We start from the raw sequence: 24,847 nt of genomic DNA, 5'->3' as shown, positions 1-24,847 counted from the left end.
GTGTGGGTACTCTTCTTTTTTTAAAATATATTTTTATTTATTTTATCTTTATAAATGAAATAAACAATACCAAAATTACCGACAACCTGATCAATACTACAATTTCCCAACAATACAATATTCTCCTGAGGACACCACAATAACAAAAAGAGAAGGAAAAAGAAAAAAAAAAAAAAGGAAAAGGGAGGAGGAAAGGAAGTGAAGAAAAGAAGAAGATTCTTTCCCCTTCCCTCCCCCTGTCCCTCCCCTTTAAAGAATTAAGTTTAAACTCCAATACCCCCTGGCCTCCGATGCCATTCTATTTTAAAAACTATATCTATAACCTTAACAATCTTACAGTTTAATAAACAACCTTACATTTCAATATCATATCATCAATCTTATATCAAGGAAACAGGTCTACAATTCATTCCCAGAAGCCTATAATAATAATATTTTAGAACCTATATAGGGTCTCTATCTTTATAACAACAACAACAATAATATAAAAATATAGTGTTATATAATAATAAAACCTTCAACAGTCAGTAATATATTTTATACTAGATATATAAGTACACAATATACCCTCAAACAATAAATTTAAATACAGCATACCATATCTATTTTGAAATAAAAAATATAAAGAAAAGCAAGAAAAAACAAAAGATGAAAGAGAATAAACGAATATATGTATAATCATTTCTCTTCTGACCTAGCCTGGATCATGTAGACTAGACACAAACAGTTAACAAAGCTTGTTTAAAGATTCCAGTTCATGGGGTTGTAACAGAAATCTCACTCATTTTTACGTTCAGCCATGCCTCCGCCATTTCATGATTTAGAAACTTCTTCATCTGACCTTCAGACACAATACAAAGTGTAGCAGGATATTTTAAGTAATATTGTAAGTTCATCTGTTTTGCCATATTTTTTGCTTTGATAAATTGCCTTCTTTTATTCGCCATCTCTTTGATATAGTCTGGAAATAACATAACTTTATCTTGTTTCCAGGAAAGGCTTCCACCCTCTCTTGCCAAACACAGGATATAATTCTTTTGTGGAGACTTTTGCAAATTGGACTCTGATCATATAGTCAGTCCCTTTAGCATTTGGCACACGAAATGCCTGCTCAATATCAAGTAAACAATCAGATGGGATAGGGAGTATCTCATGCAAAAGTTTATCCACAAAAATAGGCAATTTTACATCATTAGACAGATTTTTAATCCCAATAATACGTACATTGGACCGAGTCTTCGCCAACAGACTCGGGCCTTTCCTACTGGTGTATGCATGGATCACAACGGATGTGTGGGTGCTCTCGATCATCAGAGATGGATATGTTAATCAAGTTTCAGAACACCCCCCCCACACACACACCACCACCACCAACAGGTGTTTTCTGCACCAGCCTCCCAAATCAAGCACTCATGGAAGAAATCACTACGTTTGTAAAGAAGGATACAGTAGATAGGATCACCTCTTGCCACAAGTTTATCTGCTTCTTTTCCTGATACTTCACCATCCCCCAAAAGGATGGAGGCCTCTAACTCATACTTGACCTCCGAGACATCAATTGTTATATCCAACCAAGAAAATTTCGGATGACTACCCTCTCCTCCATGCTTCCTTTACTTTGTCACAGAGACTAGTTTGTCACAATAGATCTCTGCAAACATACTTTCACGTTATTCATTCAACTGCACTCAGTTTCCTTGCTTTGCCCTGGGCAACAGATATTTTCAATTTAAGGTTCTCCCATTTGGCCTGGCTACCATGCCAAGAGTCTCCACAAAATGCATAGCCGTGGTTTTGGCACAACCAAGGCTACCGGGAATTGTCATTTTCTCTGTACATAGGTGACTCGTTCTTCATTGTTCCCCCATTCTACTGCGCCCGGGTGAACGTCGGCATCGCCTTGAACCTTCTCAGATCCCTGGGTCAATGAGGAGACATCCTGTCTCATATCAGCACAGACCCTACAGTTCATGGGATTCTCTTTGGATTCCATTTAGGCATGCACTTACCTGCGCACTGACAGGGCAGATACACTAAGATTGTCAGCATGTGCCATCAGGTTGTGTCTTTGATCCCAAGCAGTAGTTATCCAGTGCCTCGTCAGCCTAATGGCTGCAGCCATGTCTGTAACCCCTCTTGCTGGCTTCTGCATGCAGTCCTTGTTCATCAAGACCTTCGACCTAGAAAAGGAACTCCAGTATCTAATTCGATGGTCCTTGTTCTGGTGGACCATACCATCAAATCTATTAGCAGGACTTGAGTTCCAGCCTCACCCACCCATCAATAACTGTCACCACAGACGCTTCACTTTCGGGCTTAGGGTCTCACTGTGGCATGTGCACTGGTCCTGTGAAGAACAGACTATGCACATCAACCAACTCGAACTTTTAGCCATAGCAGAGGCTTTCTGGGCATTTGAGTCCACCCTCATTGGATGCTCAGTCCAAATCTCTACAGACAACACCACTGTGGTTTCTTACATGAACAAACAAGGAGGAAGCAAGTCCCTCTGTTTTCTCCTCACTCTGAACTTCTGGGACTGGTGCATAGCTTGTCACATTGCTCCCATCACCATCCATTTCATTGGCACCATAAACATAGCTGCAGATTCACTTAGCAGATCCTGGACCACCCTCCATGGGTGGGAATTGTCCTCGGTTATCCCGTCAACCCTATTCAGAATGTGGGGCAATCCTGTGGTGGATGGTTTCACCATGAGAGTGAATGCCAAATGCTGGATGTTCTGCAGCAGGGCGGGTTCTGGGCCAGACTCTGGGTGATAGCTTCCTGCTTGACTGGGTGATACCTTTCTTATGCCTCTGCTCATCACAAGGATTGTAAGCAAAATAGACAAGGATAATGCTCCCTGCATCCTGATAACCCCTTGGTGGCCATGCCAGCTGTGGTTTGCGAAGTTGCTTCTCTTCCCAGAATTCACCTTCCACAAATGACAGACCTCCTCACTATGTGTTGGGGAAAATAACAACCCTGACCTCAAAATACTTCACCTCACAGTGTGGCAGGTGCAGAACAGCATCAGTTCTCCAAGGAGGTTTTGGAAGTCATGACAGCTTCCCTCAAACCCTCCACTCGGACCTCATACAATGCCATGTGGAAGACGTTTTCAACTTTTGTTGCCCCTAGTGAACAGAGGCCAGACTCTTGCGACCCCACACTTGTCCTCAACTTCCTCCTCTCCCTCAAAAACAAAGGATCGGCGTTGTCATCACTCCCTGTATACTTGGCAGCAATTTCAGTTAACTATACAAAGGCTGAGGGTTTTTCCATCTACTCACACCCAGACGTCAAACAGTTTCTCAAGGGTCACCAATGGGTCGCCAATATCTACCCATCAGCAGTTCCACCTGTTCTCACATGGAGACTGTTGGTAGTTATGACACAATTGACAACTAAGCCCTTTGAACCCATGGCTACAGCTGAACTTCACCTCCTCGCTCTGAAGGTGGCCTTCCCACTACCATCACCTTGGCATGTGGAGCAGATGAGCTTTGTGCTCTTTGTCATAACCAATCTTATCTGACCTTCCACAGAGATGTTGTTTTGCAACTGGATTTTTCCTTTCTTCCAAAGGCAGTGTTGCAGTTTCATTTGTCTGAGGACATTGTGTTGCCAGTGTTCCTTCCTTAACCAATCTCTCCATTGGAAGTTAAGCTTCACCTGCTAGATGTTTGGAGAGCTCTTTTGTTTTATCTACAATGCATGGCCTTTATCTGAACCTCCCCCAATTTATCTGCCATTCTTGCCCAAGGAAAGGACACCCAATACCTCCACAGCATTTTGCTAAGTGGGTGATGTCTCCTATACTTGCCTACCAACTCACTTGCCTCCTGGCATCCCACCACATCCACAGTCACTCAGCTAGGGTCATGGCATCATCTGTTCCACTTCCCCAGCTGTGCAGCATTGTAACCTGGGTGCAGCCCTCAGCTTTCATTAAATACTACCACTTCGATGTCAGGATCCAGGTGGATGTGGTCTTTGTCCGGGCAGTACCATGTACAGTTTTGGCGTGACGTGGTAAGTTTCAGTCACCCGTATGTGTGAGTCACAGAGACCCCGAAGACGAAGGACAGGTTGCTTATCTGTACCTGTATGTAGTTCTTTGAGTGATCATCTGTGAACTCACACAACCATCCTCCTCCCCACTTCGATGTCTCACTTTTCATTTTTTCCTCCACTGCGGCAGACCAGGAACTAAGAGGGAGTTGGGAGCCATGTGGCAGATTGCACAAAGAAGTGGGGTGTGTGGGGCTCATGCCTAAAGCTCTGCTCAGCTCTAGAATGTTCTGAATGACTGTTCTGTGGAGGCTCAAAACCCATATATGTGAGTTCACAGATGACCACTCAGAGAACTATACAGGTAAGCGACCTGTCCTTTCCTTTAGATACACTTCTCCCTCCTCATTTGCTTGGCTTTAGCAAAATGTTTAGGGCCATTCTTCAATTTATTGGGTGTTTGCTCTAGTGCAGAATGGGCAGCCAGATCCATTGCTTGCTATCACATTTTTTGTCTTTGCTTTGATCAGCGTGTTTTTTCAGATTCTTATCCTGTAACTTATATGAGATTCAACCTAACCTTAATTGCATATATATGGTACTTCCGTGCTAATCTCACCAGGACCATACTGCATGGTAAGGGGAGGTTTTATTCTTTCCTCCTTCTCTATGACCCTATCTCCCCCAAATCCCCGCCTCGCTGTGGCAGTCAAGTGGGGTCAGGTTGTGGCTGGGGAAGGAAGAATTAAACATCTCTTCCCCATGCTCTGAAGTCTGGTTTAGGGGGGGGGGTGTATTTATTTTCAAGTAAAAGAAAGACAGCTGCATACTTCGTATTTAATATAACCTGTAGTTTGACCCTCAGTGAATGCAAGGTCTTGAAGACTCAAAGAGAGAATCATGCAGATACAATCAATCTCTCGCAATAATAATAGCCTCATCACCTCAATCGCTTGCCAGAGAAGGCAAGGGCTGGTCACCATAATTTTGCAGTTGAATGGCTTTGTTTGAAACCTACTCTTAGCATTGTGTTTTGGCTTTGTTAACACACAAACACACACATTACAAGAAAGTGTGTAAACTTGTTCTCACGTAATATATTCCTGGAGGCCTGGATTTAAAGATATTTATGCAGACATAGCCATTGTCTGAAAATAATTTCTAAGTATATCAAGAATGTTTATGTATCTGCTAGAAATGTATTGACCTATGGTGGGGTGGGGTGGGGCGGGGGTTGTTCTTGTTTTATGCAGGCTTGAGTGCCTATAGAAATAGGACTGTGAAATAGGACTGTGTCTATAGAAATTGTACTGTGATCTTGAATGGCACATGAAATAATGGGCAACTTCAATTACTGCCACATTGATTGGATAAGTGCATGTTCCAGCCACGACAAAGAGGTTAAAATTCTTGATGCCCTAGATGCTTGTGCCCTAGAACAGTTGGTCATGGAACCGACCCAAGGGGAGGCGACCTTGGAAACTTCTCTAAAATGAGGGAACTGGTGAAACAGAAGCTAAAAGGGGGAGTCAAGTGGATTAAATCCCTTCAGAATGCTTGGAGATTACTCAAAACCACAATAATAGAAGCCCAGCTAAAATGTATACTGCAGGTTAAGAAAGGTAGCACCAAATCCAAGAGGTCACCGGCATGGTTAACGAGCAGTGTTAAGGGAGCTACTAGAGAAAAGAGAGCTTCCTTCAGAAAATGGAAGTCTTGCTCAAGCGAGGAAAACAAAAGGCAGCACAAGCTGGCACAAAGACGATGCAAGCAGACAATAAGAGATGCAAAAAAGCATTTTGAAGAGCATATTGCTAACAACAACAAGGCCAACAATAAAGAATTCTTTAAGTGCGCAATCCTGTTGGGATAGGTGACTGCCTCCGAACTCAGAAGCAACCGCTTATCCAATGCAGGGCAGGAGCAGCATGGAGGGGATCGTCCCCTCTGCGCTTCAGGTACCCTGCATTCTCAGCTAGACAGCCGATTTCGACTGTCCAGCCGTAGGAAGTCGGAGTGGGGGGAGGGCGGACGCCAGATGACACATAGGAAGCATAGGAAAGGCACTTCCACCTACCCCAGCCAACCCCCCAAAACGCCCTGTTTTTGCTGCTCCACACTCCTCTTATGAGTGTGGAGCATTGGGCCGATCCTCACTGCCTATGAGGCAGCGCGGGAGGGGGTGGAGGTCGGTTCTCAGGAACCGACCTATCCTATGGCCATCTAGCCGCTGACTAGCGGATATAGGATTGCGCCCTAAATATATCAGAAGCAGAAAACCAGCTAGGGAGGCAGTTGGACTATTCGATGACAAGGGAGTTAAAGAAGTACTGAAGGAGGTCAAGGAGATTGCAGAGAAGCTGAATGAATTCTTTTCATCTGTCTTCACTGCAGAAGATACAGGACAGATACCTGTGCTCGAACTGATGTTTTCAGGAAGGGAGTCTGAGGAACTGAGGCAAATAGTGGGGACAAAAGATGACATTCTCAACTTTATTGATAAATTGAAAGCAAATAAATCATCGGGCCCAGATGGTATCCATCCTAGAGTTCTTAAAGAACTCAAATATGAAATTGCTGATCTTCTAACCTAAATATGCAACATGTCCCTAAGATCAGCCTCTGTACCAGAGGACTGGAAGATGGCTAATCTAACACCAATTTTCAAAAAGGGACCCAGGGGGGATCCGGGAAATTACAGGGCGGTTAGCTTAATGTCTGTTCCGGGTAAATTGGTGGAAGGCATTATTAAAGATAAAATTAGTAAGCATATAGAAGGACAAGCTCTGCTGAAAAGGAATCTGCACGGCTTCCGCAAAGGTAAGTCTTCTCTCACTAACCTTTTAGAGTTCTGTGAGAGTGTCAATAAACATGTAGATGGGGGTGATCTGGTAGACATTGTTTACTTGGACTGCCAAAAGGCTTTTGACAAAGTCCCTCACCAAAGACCCCTGAGCAAACTTAGCAGTCATGGAATAAGAGGACAGGCTCTCTTATGGATCAGTAACTGGTTCAAGAACAGAAAGCAGAGAGTAGGAATAAATGGTACATTCTCCCAATGAAGTAAATAGTGGGGTCTCACAGGGATCTGTATTGGGACTAGGGATGGTGGAGAATTTCTCCCCGAAACTTCGGGGGGCCGAGCGCCAACGTGTTCGGCCCCCCGAACAAGTTTCGGGGAGAAATCCTCCGCACCCCCCCGTACCCCGCACCCCCCCGGGACGGCCTTACCTTTGCCGAATGTCCCTCCCGGCGGCGGGTCCGGCCGGCGGTTCGGCGGGTGTTCGTGCGGGGCGGGAGCAGCAGCCGGTCTTTCGACCGGCTGCCGCCACCGCCATTCCAATAAAAGAAAAAAAAACACGCCCCCATGATAGGCTACGTGATGATTAACGTAGCCTATCACGGCTGACTTTGCAAATCTAGCCGTGATAGGCTACGTTAATCGTCACGTAGCCTATCACGGGTGCGTTTTGTTTTTGTTTTTAAAACTTTGGAGTTCGCGGCCGGGCGAGGCGGGAAGCCTCCTCCCCGGCCTGAATTTCGGCCGGGCGAGGCCCGAAGCCTCCCCCCCCGGCCTGAATTTCAGCCGGGGCGAGGCGGGAAGCCTCCCCCCCCGGCCTGAACTTCACGGGGGGAGCAGCGAAGCGCCTCCCCCCCATCGCGAACAAGCTTCGACGACAGGTAAGTGACTTTCGTCCACCCCTAATTGGGACTAATGCTTTTTAACCTGTTCATAACTTATCTAGAATCAGGAGTGACCAGTGAAGTGGCTAAGTTTGCGGATGACACCAAATTATTTAGGGTGGTTAAAACAAAAAGGGATTGTGAAGAGCTCCAGAAGGATCTCCCCAAACTGGGAGAATGGGCATCTAAATGGCAAATGCAATTCAATGAGAGCAAGTGTAAAGTGATGTGCGTTGGGGCAAAAAATCCCAACCTCAGGTATAGCCTGATGGGATCTGAGCTAGCGGTGACCAAATAGGAAAGAGATCTTGGGGTTGTGGTGGACAGTCCAATGAAGATGTCAACCCAGTGTGTGGCTGCTGTAAAAAAGGCAAACTCCGTGTTAGGCATAATTAGAAAAGGATTTGAGAATAAAACTGCCAATATCATACTGCCGCTATACAAATTGATGGTGCGGCCTCACTCGGAATACTGTGTGCATTTCTGGTCACCACACCTAAAAAAAGATATTGTAGAACTGGAAAAGGTGCAGGAAAGGGCAACTAAAATGATCAAGGGGCTGGATCATCTCCCCTATGAGAGAAAGTTAAATAGCTGGGATTGTTTAGCTTGGAAAAAAGGAGGGTAAGGGGAGACGTGATTGCTGTTGTTCAGTCGTTAAGTCGTGTCCAACTCTTCGTGACCCCATGGACCACAGCATGCCAGGCCTTCCTGTCCTCCGCTCTCTCCCGGAGCGTGCTGAAGTTCATATTCATTGCATCAGTGATGCTATCTAGCCATCTCATCCTCTGCCATCGCCTTCTCCTTTTGCCCTCAGTCTTTCCTAGCATCAGGGTCTTTTCCAGGGAGTTTTCTCTTCGCATTAGGTGGCCAAAATATTTGAGCTTCAGTTTCAGTATCTGTCCTTCCAGTGAGCAGTCAGGGTTGATTTCCTTTAGGATGGACTGATTTGACCTCCTTGCAGTCCAGGGGACTCGTAAGAGTCTTCTCCAGCACCACAGTTCGAAAGCATCAATTCTTTGGCACTCAGCCTTCCTTATAGTCCAGCTGTCACAGCCATACATTACTACTGGGAAAACCATAGCTTTGATTAGACAGACCTTTGTCGGCAAGGTGATGTCTCTGCTTCTTACTATGCTGTCTAGGTTTGCCATAGCTTTCCTCCCAAGGAGCAAGCGTCTTTTAATTTCATGGCTACAGTCACTGTCTGCGGTGATCTTGGAGCCCAAGAAAATAAAATCTGTCACTGCTTCCATTTCTTCCCCTTCTATATGCCAGGAAATGATGGGGCCAGATGCCATGATCTTCGTTTTTTTAATGTTGAGTTTCAAACCAGCTTTTGCACTCTCCTCTTTCACCCTCAACAAGAGGCTCTTGAGATCCTCTTCGCTTTCTGCCATTAGGGTGGTATCGTCTGCGTATCTGAGGTTGTTGATAATTCTCCCAGCAATTTTAATACCGACCTGTGATTCATCCAACCCAGCGTTTCTCATGATGTACGCTGCATATAAGTTAAATAAGCAAGGTGACAATATACAGCCTTGTCGTTCTCGTTTCCCAATTTTGAACCACTCGGTTGTTCCATGTCTGGTTCTTACTGTTGCTTCTTGACCCTCGTACAAGTTTCTCAGGAGACAGGTAAGGTGGTCTGATACTCCCATCTCTTTAAGACCTTGCCACAGTTTGTTGTGATCCACACAATCAAAGGCTTTAGTGTAGTCAATGAAGCAGAAATAGACGTTTTTCTGGAATTCTCTTGCTTTCACCATGATCCAGTGAATGTTGGCAATTTGATCTCTAGTTTCTCTGCCTCTTCAGAACCCAGCTTGTACTTCCGGTAGTTCTCGGTTCACATACTGCTGAAGCCTAGCTTGTAGGATTTTGAGCATAACCTTGCTGGCATGTGAAATGAACGCAATTGTACGGTAGTTTGAACACTCTTTGGCATTGCCCTTCTTTGGAATTGGAATGTAAACTGAACTTTTCCAGTCTTGTGGCCACTGTTGAGTGTTCCAAATTTGTTGGCATATTGAGTGCAGCACTTTAACAGCATCATCTTTTAGGATTTTAAATAGCTCAGCTGGAATACTGTCATCTCCGCGAGCTTTGTTGTTAGTAATGCTTCCTAAGGCCCACTTGACTTCACTCTCTAGGATGTCCGGTTCAAGTTCAGTGACCGCACTATCATGGCTATCAGGGACATTCAGATCTTTCCTGTATAGTTCTTCTGTGTATTCTTTCCACCTCTTCTTAATCTCTTCTGCTTCTGTTAGGTCCCTGCTTTCTTTGTCCTTTATCATGCCCGTCTTTGCACAAAACATTCATTTTTCAAAATGAAAAACATTTATTTAACTCCATTTCATTCAAAACATACATGTTGTAGGTCTTCATAGAACCGATCAACCTCAGCTTCTTCGGCATCAGTGGTTGGGCATAGTCTTGAATTACTGTGATGTTGAATGGTTTGCCTTGGATTCGTACTGAGATCATTCTGTCGTTTTTGAGATTGTACCCCATTACTGCTTTTCCCACCCTTTTATTGACTACGAGTGCTACTCCATTTCTTCTAAGGGATTCTTGCTCACAGTAGTAGATATGATGGTTACCTGAATTAAATTCGCCCATGCTTGCCCATTTTAGTTTGCTGATTCCCAAGATGTCGATGTTCAATCTTGCCGTCTCATGTTTGACCACCTCCAACTTACCTTGATTGAGACGTGATAGAGGTCTACAAAATTATGCCTGTTGTGGAGAATGTGGATAGGGAGACATTTTCCTCCCTCTCTCATGGGGTTATCCCATGAAACTCATTGGTAGGAGATTCAGGACAGGTAAAAGGAAGTACTTCTTCACACAGTGCATTGTTAAACTATGGAACTTGCTACCACAAGATGTAGTGACAGCCACCAATTTGGATGGCTTTAAAAGGGGGTTAGACAAAGTCCTGGAGGAAAAGGTATCAATGGCTACTAGTCTTGATGGCTATGAGCTACCTCCAGGACCAGAGGCATTGAGCCAGTTGCTGGGGAACATGGGTGGGAGGGTGCTCTTGCACTCATGTCCTGCATGTGGGTTCCCGGTCAATAGCTGGTTGGCCACTGTGTGAACACAATGCTGAACTAGATGGACCCTTGGTTTGATCTAGTATGGCTCTTCTTATGTTCTAAACCTCTGTTTTGTTGAAGATTCTGGAAAGTTTTCTTTAGGAAGTGCGTATGTCGGCTATGTTATGGGTGAGGTAATCATGCTTGTTTCTCATGACAATCCATCAGGAGTATCTCCTGTAAGAGCTTCATTTCAATGAGACTTGTGGTGGAAATGGTCTTGTTTAATGAATAGGAAGGAGAGAGCATTAAAACATCACTAGATGTTGGAATATCTACTGTAATTTCACACTGTGAAAAAACGTTTTAAATGCATACATTCAGAAAAAAGTAAATGTATTACTTTTTATGTAATCATTCAAGTGAACAGGTGAAATCGATTTGCTTTAGAAGTTGGAGGCAGAACTCCCAGTTGATTTGAAGGAATGTCAGATGTCAATTTTTGTATATTGCCTTCTCTTCCTGATCACATGCTGGTTCAATTTCATATTACTAATATGAAATTAGAATTATTACATAAGCTCAGTTGTAGAGATGTGTAGCCTTGCCAAACATTCTTTAAATATAATGTAGTGTGTGTGTGTGTGTGTGTGTGTAACATACTGAGATTTTAAATGAGAAATTAATGTCCTTTAGTTGGCTGGTAAACATAATATTATACTGCTGAGCTTGAAACAGTTAATGCTGCTCTTTGTTTTTATCATTAATCCCTGATCTTAAAATATGTTTCAAGTTTCTGTATTTTTATATATGTTAATCTTGTGTATTTTTATTGTACATCTCGAGCCCTCATTGAATGGATCCAAAAGATTATAAATTGAGTGGATCCAAAAATACTATAAATATAAATTAGGAAACAGCACAAAATGTTACTTTTAATTCAGACTTCAATATGAATGGGCTGTTTTATACATATCTCAATATCTTGTAGGTTTTTACAATTAAAATTGGGAAATATACATTTAATTTGTAATATGGTGACACAATGGGGCTGTTTGCATGTTTTTAGGGTCATGAGAGGGTTGTTTAACCCTAGGTATTTAACCCTCACGTAACCTGCATGACACGACAACCCCTGAACAGGGGTTGCATATGCAACCTTGGGCCCACAGGCACCATGGCTCGTCATGGTTATCCAAACCTGGTCTATATAAGGTTAAAATACTATGGGTTGTATCCAACAGTGGGTTTGTGCTAGTGTTTGTGCATCTTGCAGAAACTGCTTCTGTTTCTGCAAGATGGGGACACAGTTTTCACCAGTCCTCCATCTACAGCAGTCCCCTGTGACAATCCTCAGGAGCAGTCTTTCAGGGGATGCAGGACAGCTGTGGTGGATAGAGGGTAAAAATCAAATGCTCGATCTTCCGCAACTGGAATTGTTTTCTGCTGGCACAAAGCCACCATTGGATTCAACCCTATAGCTTTAAGAAATTTTATTTTTCACTTCTTAAAGGAATGGGGCTAAGAACCTGTATACATCCTTGAATCGCCCATGAAAGACTCACTTTCTCCCAATTTTATAGATTAACTGATGAACACATGACTTGTCCATGGACCTCCCATTGATGTAATTTCCCCCCCAAACCAATAGCTACTTCATTAATTGTTATGCATGGTTACTTATGGTGACAGAACAATATTCAATGGGAATAATAATTTTCAGTGTGTGTCTGAAGGTCAAGGAGCATAGTAATGCACATAATAGCAGATCAAACATATTTGACCATAGCAGGATTTTTCTTTTAATCATCACCATGGCAATATGATGCTCGCTTTTAGTACATGCATTCATACCAAGTAATGGGAGATTTTAAAGTTTCAGCTTCTTGATCTCACTGAACTAACATGAGGAGATAATTGTTAATTTCATTGACTGCCAGCATTTAAAGGGCATGATACTACTGAATAGGCAAAATAATGGTTGGTTACTGGGTATATTATCGCAAAGTGCTTTATTGCACATTTTACATGTACATTTTTAATTTTTCACAAGCACATTTTCATTGCCATGTGTATTTTTTGTTTCAACAGGTAGAGAGAATTGTTGATAAAAGGAAAAACAAGAAGGGGAAAACAGAATACTTAGTTCGATGGAAAGGCTATGAAAGTGAGGATGACACGTGGGAACCTGAACAGCACCTTGTGAATTGTGAGGAATATATACATGAATTCAATAGACATCACAATGAAAAGCAAAAAGAAAGCACATTGACAAGGACAAATAGGACATCTCCAAATAATGCAAGAAAGCAAATTTCTAGATCTACTAATAGTTCTTTTTCAAAGTCCTCCAAGTCTTTAGTTATTGGAAAAGACCATGAATCAAAAAATCAGTTGTTTGCTGCCCAGAAGTTTCGGAAAAACAACACTCCCCTTTCTGGTAGAAAAAACATGGACCTTTCAAAGTCGGGTATCAAAATTCTTGTGCCCAAAAGTCCTATTAAGAGTCGGACAGCTGTGGATGGCTTTCAGAATGAAAGTCCTGACAAGATGGACCACATTGAACAGGATCAGGAAGATTCTGTAGCACCAGAAGTGGCAGCAGAAAAACCAGTTGGAGCTTTATTAGGACCTGGAGAAGAACGTGCTAGGATGGGGAGCAGACCAAGAATACACTCATTAGTGCCACAATTACCTGTGCCAGTAACAGCTACCATTGCATCAACATTAACAATAAATGGAAAGAGTAAGTGTGCATGTGTTTTGGCCATTTTGTGTAGTTAACCACTTGGGTAACTTTTCAGATTTCAGCAATAATTTGTTCAGCTGATTCTTTCCAGTAGGATATTGTTGTCTTTGAACTATCTGCTATGCTAAACACAATTTCTCAGACTGCTTTTTTAATTGGCAAAGTCTACAAGAAACACGTTGTTTACCAATTTATAGCTTTCTTTTCTGAGCTCTGTTGCAACTGACACTTTCAAAATAAGTTACATTTGTGTCTTGACTTTTAAGATTACTATTCATGAATCTTACGTTATTGCTTTAAGTTGCTTATATTTCTTGAAATTAGGCCAAATTAAGCCATATTTCATGAATGTTAGGAATCAGTGATAGACTTCACAAGATTTTGCTAGGAAGTTAGTCATATTGTCACTTTTCATTTGTAGATTTATGCATATATTTCTATGAATTACTCCTTGAAATAATCCCATCAGAAATTAAAATGTGTTAATAGCTCCTCAGTTGTCCTTGCCTTCTGTGGCTTTCGTCTTAATGCTGTGCTGAGCTGATGATAGATAGACGTTATATGGCATTAAATTTTTGAGGTAATTGATTAGCAGCTTTTCCCACGCCTCTCCCCACTGCATATTTTAGTTTGCATTGAGCAAGGATCTGTTTGTTTTTGTATTTGTGTAATGTACTTGGAATATTATGGGATAGACATTGAGCAAATGGACCTGTGCACGGAGGATTCAGCTTGAATATGAGGTTAACTGTGTGTGATAGATGAGGACAGTACAGTCTTGCATTGCTCCTCTACCAGTTTATTTCAGCACCGGCTCCCTGGTGAATGAGGCTAGGGTTGCAGTTCTAAACACACTTAAATACACTCAGTGGGATTGACATCTGAGTAAGATTCATAGGACACTGCTATAAGCCTTTTTTTAATTAATAAAGCAATTTCTAGAAAATCTTGCCCTTTCTTTCATGAGGTGTTCCATTTTGTGAATAGCATTTAGCTAGTACTTTCTGTTATTTATACAGGAGAGAATTAAGACTGTAACCTTTAATCGACTTAGAGTTGGATCCATCATCATTGTTCTGCCAGCAGAATAGATACCATTGGCAGAACAGGGCTTCCCCTTCCTCTCCTTCTCCCCTGTTCCACAACCCTCCGGAGCACATTTGGAGGGCACTTAGGGGACTGCAGGGAAAAGGAGAGCATGGGGAATTCCTGTTCTGCTACCTGTACCCATTCCAATGGCAAATATTGATGTGGATCCAATCCCAATGCAGCAACTTCATCTTGAGTGAGGAACAGTGTTATTTTAGGCATGTTTACTCAGATGCAAGTTCCACTGTGTTCCATCAAGGGCATATGATTGCAGCCAAGTTGCAAATTTACAGCTCCTACACTTACTTGTGAGTAAGCCCCATTGAGCTCAATGAGACTTACTTCTGAGTAAATGCATAGGATTGACCTGCACATTTGCCACTGAGTTCCTGTAATTGCAATAAGGCTTTGATGTATGATGCAGTAGTAGTAAAAGAAACATTTTATTATTTTAGGTACCTTACATAGTTCATTTTTGAAAGAAAAGGTTGTTTTCTGTCTTAAGCTGTATTTCTAGTGAGTATGTGGGAAAAGTTAGAGTAGACAAGGACATCCTGCTAGAATTCCATGTGGAATATTCAGACAGAACAATACATTTGTAGAGCTGAGATTTGATTCTACAGATAAGAATGTAGTTTACTTATCCTAGAAGATATCAAATGATTTGTTTGAAGTTATTTGCTATTTAATACAATAATGTGTTTCTGTTGAAAATTATGATAACTGAGCTATGACGTTTTCCAGTTAAATTCTTCAACTTTTTAAAGGGTATGCAAAGTTTAGGAAGTAACTCCAGAATAATTAACCATCCTGGAATCATTAACATTTCCCAGAGATGGTAATTTAAATTGCAGATCTAAGGGCAATTGTTGAGGTCTCATCCATTTTATTTTAATAAATGTCAGGCAGCTAAGTAATTGGCTAAGTAATAATAATATAATAAAAATAAGCATTTGTATGGCACTTTAAAGTTTTCAAAACACTTTATATGCGTTATTTAGTTGTAATCTTTACAACAACTCTAAGTAAGTCAGTATTATTATCCCCTATATTGCAGATGGGAAGACTGAGGCTTTGAGCGACTTGTCTAAGGCCATGAGCTCATGGTAGAGGAAACCTGGGACTTTCTGATTTGCAGCTCAGCCTCTTAATCACTATGCCACACCAGCTCTCATGATCACTAATTGACTATTCACTACTCTGGTCAACAAGGCGGATTAAGTATACTGACATCACTCCTTTGCAGACCAATGAAGCTCTTAGACTGGAACTGTACAACAGTTTGCTCTATTTACAAATAGATACACTCATTGGTTGATTATATTCTGGTTTAAGAGAGGTGCCCAGTCCTAATGAAAATGTACTTTTCAGTACATGAAAGTCAGCTGAACTCTGTATATTTATTTTTTAGGTAGGCTATGAAAAATCAAACTTCAAATGCTGTGTGCTGTGTCATTCTGTACAAACGCCATTGTCCTTCTCTTCATTAACAGTGCTTTTTAATTGTTCCATATTCTCTGATTTAGTAATTCATATGCACTTAATACTTGGTATTTGCATAGTGCTTCTGAGTGTTCAAAGTACTTCACATATATTATGTAAGGTTGGCAGTTATTATTCCCATATTACAAATAGAGGATTGAGGCTGAGACAGACTTTATTTATTTATGGCATTTATACCCTATTCTTCAGCCAAAAAAGGCTCCCGGAGCACCTTACAAAGTTTAATAATAAGACAGTCTCTGCCCTGAGGTTTACAATCTAAAATTCAATTTGAGTTTCGAAAACTATAGGCAAATCATAGTTCAAAGTTGCTTGTTTGCTTTAATTTCCCATCTGCTCAGCAGTCCAGTTTCCAGTTGCAATGGCCTTTGGAGGCAGATCAGTATTCATTAACTGTAGCAAGTCAACTGAGACATCATGCCAAACCATAGGCAGGTTTCCTTAACCACGGTTTGGGTTGATGTCTGAATTGAATCTTGGTGGTTTGCCTAAGGCTACCTAATGAGTTCATGCCTGAGGCAAGATTTGAACTAGACATTTCCTTGGTCTCAGGTCACATTCTTAGCTGCTGTGTTATACTAGCTCTCAAAAACTTGAAACTGAATTCAGTTATTTGTAGTCCTGTGTTTTTAATCCTATAGACATACTTCGTGGACTTATTTTACAAATGAATAAGGACTTACAACTTTTACATTTTCAGAGGCATCAGTCACATCTGCAAGATTTTCATGATATACATTCCGAGACAACATGCTCTCCATGCACCACTAGCATTTTCAAAAGATAAAATTATTTTTAAAAATCACAGCACCTGCCATCTGGTATTTCATATGATCTAAGGCTAATTACTTTTCTGCCGTATTTTTTGTTTTGTTTTTGTTTTTTGTCTCAGTGATGTTTTGTAATCCTTTGCTGTGTCAGAGAGAATATTTAAATATTTGTGAAATATTTTGATACAGTTCTTTACAGTCTTTTTTTACCTAAGCCTCAGCCAACCAGATCTTTCTAGTTTAATGAGGTTTCCCCTCACCAGAATGTTTAGAGAAGAAGAAAAACTGGAAATGTGTTGCTTTTTGTGATAACTCCGAACAGTCTTGTGTTGGAGCTCTTTATGGACTAGAGACCTCTCTTGCAGGCAAAAATAGCAAAGAGCTTTGTACACATGCTTCCTGACATCATAGTTCTGGTATCTGATGTTGCCTGAAGGAGTAGAAAGTCAGCCTGTTAGGAGGTTTAGCAGTTTTATAGCTTCGACTTGTAATTACCTTATTGAAAACCATTCTTTTTTGAAGGACAGTAATTACAGTGTTTGGTTCACAGGGTTTTCACCATCAATACTGTTTTTCAGTATAAGTGGATATAAAACTGTTTAGCTGCTTTCAGCCTGATGCAGTTATCAGGTGACATCCTACTACTCAGGTTACACACACTGGCCTGGTTCGCATGTAACAACAAACCTGAGTATGGGTTGTTGAATTGTGGGTTATCGTTATGTGCGAATCCTGCACTATTGTTTAACTATGGGTTGTTAACCACAAACAACACAGGAAGAGAAGCTATGGTTTGTTGTTTGGTTGTGAACTCTAGGTTGTTCATGGTTAACAACCCATAGTTAAACCATAGTGCAGGGTTGCACATAGTGACAACCACAATTCAGCAACAACCTACGATTCAACAAGAACCCATACTCTGGGTTGTTGTTACGTGTGAACCAGGTCATACTGTGAACCAGGTCATACTCAAATCTAAAAGAAACACATACCTACTCTCCTCATCTCCAAACTGTTGTTGTTTTCTGTACATGGAAAGGGATTTCTTCTCTTTATTATGCCTTATTTTCTGGTTTAGCTATACTTCACAGCCCTGTTCTACAGCTTTCTAGTAAGTTCTTTTAGTAAGTTCAACTTTTACTTCCCAGTCATGGTTAGAGGTTTCTGAAGGATTGCTAGTGTTGCTACCCATAAAAGGCTCATCAGCTGGGGCTCATTAATGTTATTACACGATAAGTACAGGGAAAAAAGTAGTCCATAACAGACAGGTGGCTAAAATGAAATAGTGATAGCATTTAATCAGATTGACTAGAAAATAGAAATAAGGAGAGACACTTGTTTTGGGTAAATGGCATTCTACTAAGCCTGTATGGTAAAGTAGCACATGATATCAAGCCAACTCATTTTCTTTGACCATGAAACTAACTGGCTGTGTGTATGCATATTTCTAACATGCCTGTACACATATGTACATTTTAGAGATACTGATATGATAGCACAGCAACTGTAGGAAGCTAGTTTTCCTTCTGACTTTCTGCCAGCGAAAGCTACCATCTCCCAAGAAAGACATTAAAGAATACAGCTGAGACATAGTCTATATACAGGGGTAACGGAATTAAAAGTTAATATACATTATTTATGTGCTTCTGGACTTGTTGGAATAACTGTCAGCTTCTCTCTCATTCTTATTAACTCCCATGTAGTTCCATACGCTAAGGTACATTTTAGATTTAGCTTGGTAAGGAAGCTTATGGTTTCATAATTTCCCGATTTAACACAATCTGTTACTCTGAATTAGTCTCTAGTGCTGTGGTTTTCATCTGAAAATTGAGGAGGTACAGTGTATATCAGTTACTCAGAGTATGAGGATACTGCTAAATCCTTAAGGTAAACATTTCAAAATTGCTCACCAGCAGAAGTTGATAAGAGAGATTTTTTCTAGCTATAGACACCTGCTTTCTAAAAGAAAGAGGAAAATAAGGATGTGTGTATAACAGGAGGAACCAGATGGTTGAGCTCCTGGCCATATGTCATGGATTTTCTTTTTTCAGTTAAAGTCCATCATGGTAGATAGTTGTCCTCAGACTTCTTTGGGCAATACTCTGCCCTAGCTTGTACCCAGGGAGGGACTGAGAGTGGGCCTCCCTACACCATGGGAGAATGAATGAATGAATGAATGAGCCAGGGAAAGGCTGTGTTCATTTGAATGCAGGATCTCTTTTATTCTGCAACATAAAGTGTGTGTGTGTGTGTGTATTTCTTCCTATTTCAATAAACAAAATTGGATAAAGGGAAGAAGTAAAGCAGTAATATTTAAAGAGAAAGCATAAGGTTATAAGCCCTAATGAGGTATTAACCAGAATAGAAGAAATCAAAAGAAGAGTTGATCTTTTAGGTGCTATTCATGAAGACAGGAAAGCTTAATTATTGTAAATCTCTTTAAAAACAATTGGACTGCTAGGTTTTGGCTAATATATTTAGACTGATTAAGAATACAACAGTTCAATAAAAATTGGGAACAATACTTATATGACATCATTCAAAAAAATTCTGCAGGAGTCTCCTCCTTAGGAAATGTGAAAAGGCAACATATAACTGCTTACCTGAAAAAAGGGAGTAGGGGGTATTTTGTTAAACATAAGACCATCCTGAATAGTTGTATAAAACCCCAGAAATTACACGTAGCTCTTAGTAAGTTAAAAATGAATAAAGCACAGGGTCTAGGTAGGCTTGTGGGGAAGTCCTGTAAAGCTTTTTCCCCTTGTGTTTGATAGCCCTTTGGAAATAGTTTATAATAGCTGTTGAAGATAACAGAATTGCTGACATTTAAGATAGAGGCATTTATCATTGTTCTACCCAAAGAAGGGAAACACCCATCATGTACAGCCTCACAGACTAATATAACTTTGGAATATTGGCTATGAAATTTTGGCATCAAGTTTGGCTTCTAGATTAAATAGCTTTCTTTCAGTACATTAATTCTGACCAAACTGGATTTATTCAGGGACAGAAAGTATCAAATGTACATAAAAGTTATTAATATTACAGATATAACCAGTAAGAGACAGCCTTATACAGTTCTATCCTTTTCAGGGCATAGAGAAACCTATTGATTGGATGGAGAAAGAGGATCTATTGGGTACTTTAGGGTTTCATTATAGGGAATAATTTTATCCATTGAATTAAATTAATTTGAGACTCATGCTGTGAGATTTGTTTTGTCTATTTTCTTCCTTTTTTGTTTTCATTGAATCCTTTGCTACTAAGCTGAGGCAGTACTGGATTAGAGAGTATTCTAGTTGCTTAGAAAGTATATATCTATACACTGACAGTATTTTATTTTGTAATTATTTATTATTTCCATTTATACATGCCACTTCTTGACTAAATCCCCCAAAGTGGCTTACTTGACAGGGATGACAGAAGTAGTGTCGTCATCATCATCAGTTTATTTGTAAGCTGTTTTCCCATGATGAAAACATGCTCAAAGTGGCTTACAACAATATCAAGAAAATGTACACAATAGAATATAGCATTTCGAAATAACAGTTACTAATCATACTAATGTTTAAATAATCATACACATAAGAACATCTCACTAATAAATATATCCTAGGATTAAACAATCCAATAATAATTATACCTAGGTCAAACAAAGGAAAAATAAACAAAACCAAACAGCAAAAAATAACCACAGGAACAGCAACCTTTGTAGCGGGAGTCAGTCAGTCAGGTCCCTGCCCTCCTAGACCAGGTGAAATAGCCAGAGAAGCTGGGACCAGGTCTTGCACAACTCATAGCCAGATGGTCTCTAGGCACCTTCAGCAGGAACAGCAGCAGCTTTTGTAGCTGGAGTCAGTCAAGGCCCCACCCTCCCAGGCAAGACGGAATGAGCCAAAGAAGCTGCGACCAGGTCTTGCAGGACTCAGTCTCAGGCCTGAAGTCTGGATAGAAGTCAGACTGAACTGGATCCAGGAGCATTTGGAGCCTCCTGGATACAGCCAACTGTACTACCTTGGCGATGAAGGAGAGGTTAGAAATTGGTCTTACCTTCTCAGATCTTCTCAAATACTTAAAAGGCATTATAAAGGAAAGAAAATTACCTAGAATTTCGGGCTATAAGTTAAGTTTTATCAAAAGCAAAACCAGTGGGAATTACCATATTAAGCACTGCTAGTTCACACGATTACCATGAGTTAAACAAGCCTATGGATTGAGGATTATTTCCCCCTCCATCAAGCCATGCTGCCCGGGTTCAGATGCCACGTCCAGGTGGGTGATTAGGCAAATGGCACCCAGCTTGTTTAAGCTATGGTGATCATGTGAACCAAGTCAGTATGATAAAAAATCTTATGGGACAGAAGTTAAAGACTAGACCTATAAGAAATTTTGAATTAACTTGAACCAGACCCAGCTTTATAAAAATTCATGATAATTCTCTTTTTATTTAATTAGAGAATGGTTTGGAGAAGTAGACAATGTCAAATGTTTTCATGGATAGATGGATATTGTCCCGATTATATATCTAGGATTACGTTCTTATTTCAAACACTTTAAGTATTGAAAGTATTGGAATAATATCGGAGGACTAGGCCGCAGTGGCTTAGTGGTTAAGACGCTGAACTGCAGACTGGAAGGTCGGCAGGTCAGCAGTTCGAGACCCGAGTGCTGCATGACGGAGTGAGCTCCCGTCTTCAGTCCCAGCTTCTGCCAACCTAGCAGTTAGAAAGCAAGAAAGTGCAAGTAGATAAATAGGTACCGCCTCGGCGGGAAAGGTAACAGCGTTCCGTGCACTTCGGTGTTCAGTCATGCCGGCCACATGACCATGGAAGCGTCTTCGGACAGCGCTGGCTCTTCGGCTTAGAAACGGGGATGAGCACCGCACCCTAGAGTCGGACATGACTGGTTGGGGACACCTTTACCTTAAGGGCCGCGGTGGCTTAGTGGTTAAGACGCTGAACTGCAGACTGGAAGGTCGGCAGGTCAGCAGTTCGAGACCCGAGTGCTGCGTGACGGAGTGAGCTCCTGTCTTCAGTCCCAGCTTCTGCCAACCTAGCAGTTCGAAAACAAGAAATTGCAAGTAGATAAATAGGTATCGCCTCGGTGGGAAAGGTAACAGCGTTCCGTGCACCTCGGTGTTCAGTCATGCCGGTCACATGACCACGGAAGCGTCTTCGGACAGCGCTGGCTCTTCGGCTTAGAAACGGGGATGAGCACCGCACCCTAGAGTCGGACATGACTGGTTGGGGACACCTTTACCTTTTATCTAAATGCGACAAGAGAAAAACTCAAGAATTATGAACTTATGCTGTGGAAAATGGGGGAATATCTGTGCCTAATGTTAGCAAGCAGGTTTAATTAGGCAATGATTATTAAAGGAAATCAATGAAGATTTGGTTTGAAATGGAACAAGCATATGCTAGGTTACTCATATATTTTATGAATACCAAATACCCTTGTGTTAGAAAATGTTATGATTTTCTGTTTTTAATAAAGGCATGGGACAGGATTTGACCATTAATAGTGACATGGAAATCAGTATTCATTGCTGTTCTCTATGAAAATTATTTTGATCTAAGTAGGAGTATTAGGATAACTAAGACATCGAATCATTTAACAAAAGCATAAAACAAAATAGTACTAACATTGATCTTATTAGCTTGTGTATAGATTTTGTCACACAGATAGAAGAATTATATCTAGAAAAGATGTATTCAGGTTGTATCCAGTGGTGTACAACTTCCAGCAGAATGGACACCAATGCTGGAATGGATTCCCCAGCCCAACCTTCCCCCAGATCTGCTCCAGAGGATCCCCCACCCCTCCAGAGTAGATTTGGAGAGTGCATTGGGTGCTGCAGGGGAAAAGGGTAATTCAGTCTGCTAGAGGTGGCTGTTCCCTGGAAGGACATTTTTGGATACAATCCAAAGACTACACAAATGTTTAGTATAATTGTCTGATTAGGCAATCCACACGTTTTGCTTTGTTTATGTTAAAATGTTTTAAATTAGAGGTATTAACTATAGCCTAGCCTGGGATGAGTAACAGTTGTCCCTAAGAAACAAATGAACTGCAGCACCTACAACTCCACCCACCCCTATTGCCCTTGGAGCATTTCTCTTTCCCTGGCTGGAAAGATTACTGTGAAACTATCTTGATTGAGTCTGTCAGCCTTTAAAACCAGAATGGGTAGCTGGCATAATGTTGAGATGGTTAGCACGCCGTGTAGCACACAGCATAGGTGTTTATGCACTGCCTTTCCTGGCACTTTTATTGATGTCCCAGCAGATAAATTAGTATCTTTAATAGGTGTTAGGTTAACATGGTTCATGTACTGACTTCTGGAATAGCTCATTCCTCTTGGGAGTTGTAATTCGTACTGCATAATTCTTATGTTTTTTGTTGTATTTAATGTAGCTATTCACTTTTTGTACCTAGTTCTAGAGTTAAGCAAAACCGGATGAGCAGGAATGTCCCTCAGCTAGTCCTCTGCAATTCTCTTTTAGTTACCTGGGATAGGTTTTAATGTGATACCAGTGGTTCATGGTCATGATTCAATATAATTCTGCTTATTAAATATTTGGAGAACTAGTGGGAAGTTTATATAATTGATAGCTATTCTGTTTTCCCACGTTATCTGTAATGAGAAAACAATTCCTGCCTCACACAAAAGGAATTGTTAGCTGTCCAAGCAGTACATCAGAACCATTGCCCAAGAGGCATAGGTACATATGCGCTGGTAAATGTGTGTATTTTATCTGCAAAGCTTTTTTCATTTGCATGATGTAACATGTCAGTGTACAACTATTATTAGCTTGAATCTCTGTTGATATTTAGTGGCATCTCACATGAAAAATAGGTCCATCTTAGATTGACAAATCGAATAGCATATATTACAAAGAAGTATTAGGGTGAGGGCAAAAATAGTGGCCTTACGAAGTGATCCCTTCTCCTGTAGAAATGGCGCACAAAATTCTTCGGGCATAAACATCTTACTTTGATCTATCTAATCCTAAAATACAAGTGTGTTTTAATGTACTCCTAAAATATAAAGGAAGGTGAGTCATAATATCTCTCGGGTCTATGGCTGATTATCAGGGAGGACCAGATCCTGTGACTGAGTAAGGAAATACCTGCAAGGATTAGTGGCAAGTGGCTCTTAGGACAAGCCCCTTCATAGTTTCCTCTCACAATTTCAACTGAAAAAGCATAGCTTTGATCATATGAAATGCTTGTTCTTGTGTTTCTTTGTGCTTGGGATTTTAGAGGGAAAAATGTTTGTTTCTGTTATCTCCCTGTCACACTGATTTACAGTCTAGATATTGTCATAGTTCTTCTAGAGGTGCAGTGGTAGAAAATGTTAGTATTCTGCAGAAACACTTCTGTGCTCAACATTCTTTGCCTGCTTGTAGCAGTTTACTCTCCATGGTCATCTGACTCATTCACCACTGGCAAACCTGAAATTTTGCATTCCATTGTATACCTCCAATCCCGTTTCATTTGGAGCATCTGCACTGTGAATGTAGTCCAGTTTTACCGGTTTAATTGTCATGGCTTCCTATCCTAACTAAACTGGAGAATTTGTCATTTGGTGAAAATAGGCTAGCATCAGTGATATCAAACATGTAATTGTCCACACTTTCCAGGAGAACAGAAGAAAGCTAGTGTCAGTTAAATTAGTGTAAAACTGGATTACATTGGTAGTGCAGAAAATGTATCCTAAGGAGAAAGATGAGAACCACTCTTTAGCTCATTGCAGTGCAGCTTTACAGTTGGGATACAAATAACTGTTATCTAGACAATTTTCCAGTATTGGCTCTTTTACCGGAAAATTGTTTAGATAACACTTATTTGTATCCCAGCTGTTGAGCTGCACTACAATGAAGCAGTATGTTTTCTATATATTCTTTCACCATGCCTGAATTTATTTACTTACTTATACAGCTACAGTGTTGTCTGTCTTGGTGTGATGCTGGACCATAGGCAGCCCA

The 24,847-nt window shown here is 40.9% G+C and overlaps 1 protein-coding gene across 2 annotated transcripts in view; it reads left to right on the top strand.

Annotated features, from left to right (window-relative positions):
* The window catches only part of CDYL (chromodomain Y like), a 137,630-nt gene that overhangs the window by 39,417 nt on the left and 73,366 nt on the right, over window positions 1–24,847 (top strand). For both annotated transcript variants that reach the window (XM_084850426.1, XM_084850428.1), the window contains exon 2: window positions 12,837–13,491. In XM_084850426.1, the coding sequence (XP_084706552.1) occupies window positions 12,837–13,491 (655 nt within the window). The remainder of the gene's footprint in view (window positions 1–12,836; window positions 13,492–24,847) is intronic.

Source organism: Heloderma suspectum, chromosome 4 (assembly GCF_057233095.1).
Source record: "Heloderma suspectum isolate Gila_16-S chromosome 4, 16-S_ref, whole genome shotgun sequence".
Lineage (NCBI taxonomy): Eukaryota > Metazoa > Chordata > Lepidosauria > Squamata > Helodermatidae > Heloderma > Heloderma suspectum.
Note: the sequence above shows the minus strand (reverse complement) of the source record. Positions and strands in the feature narration are given on the sequence as shown.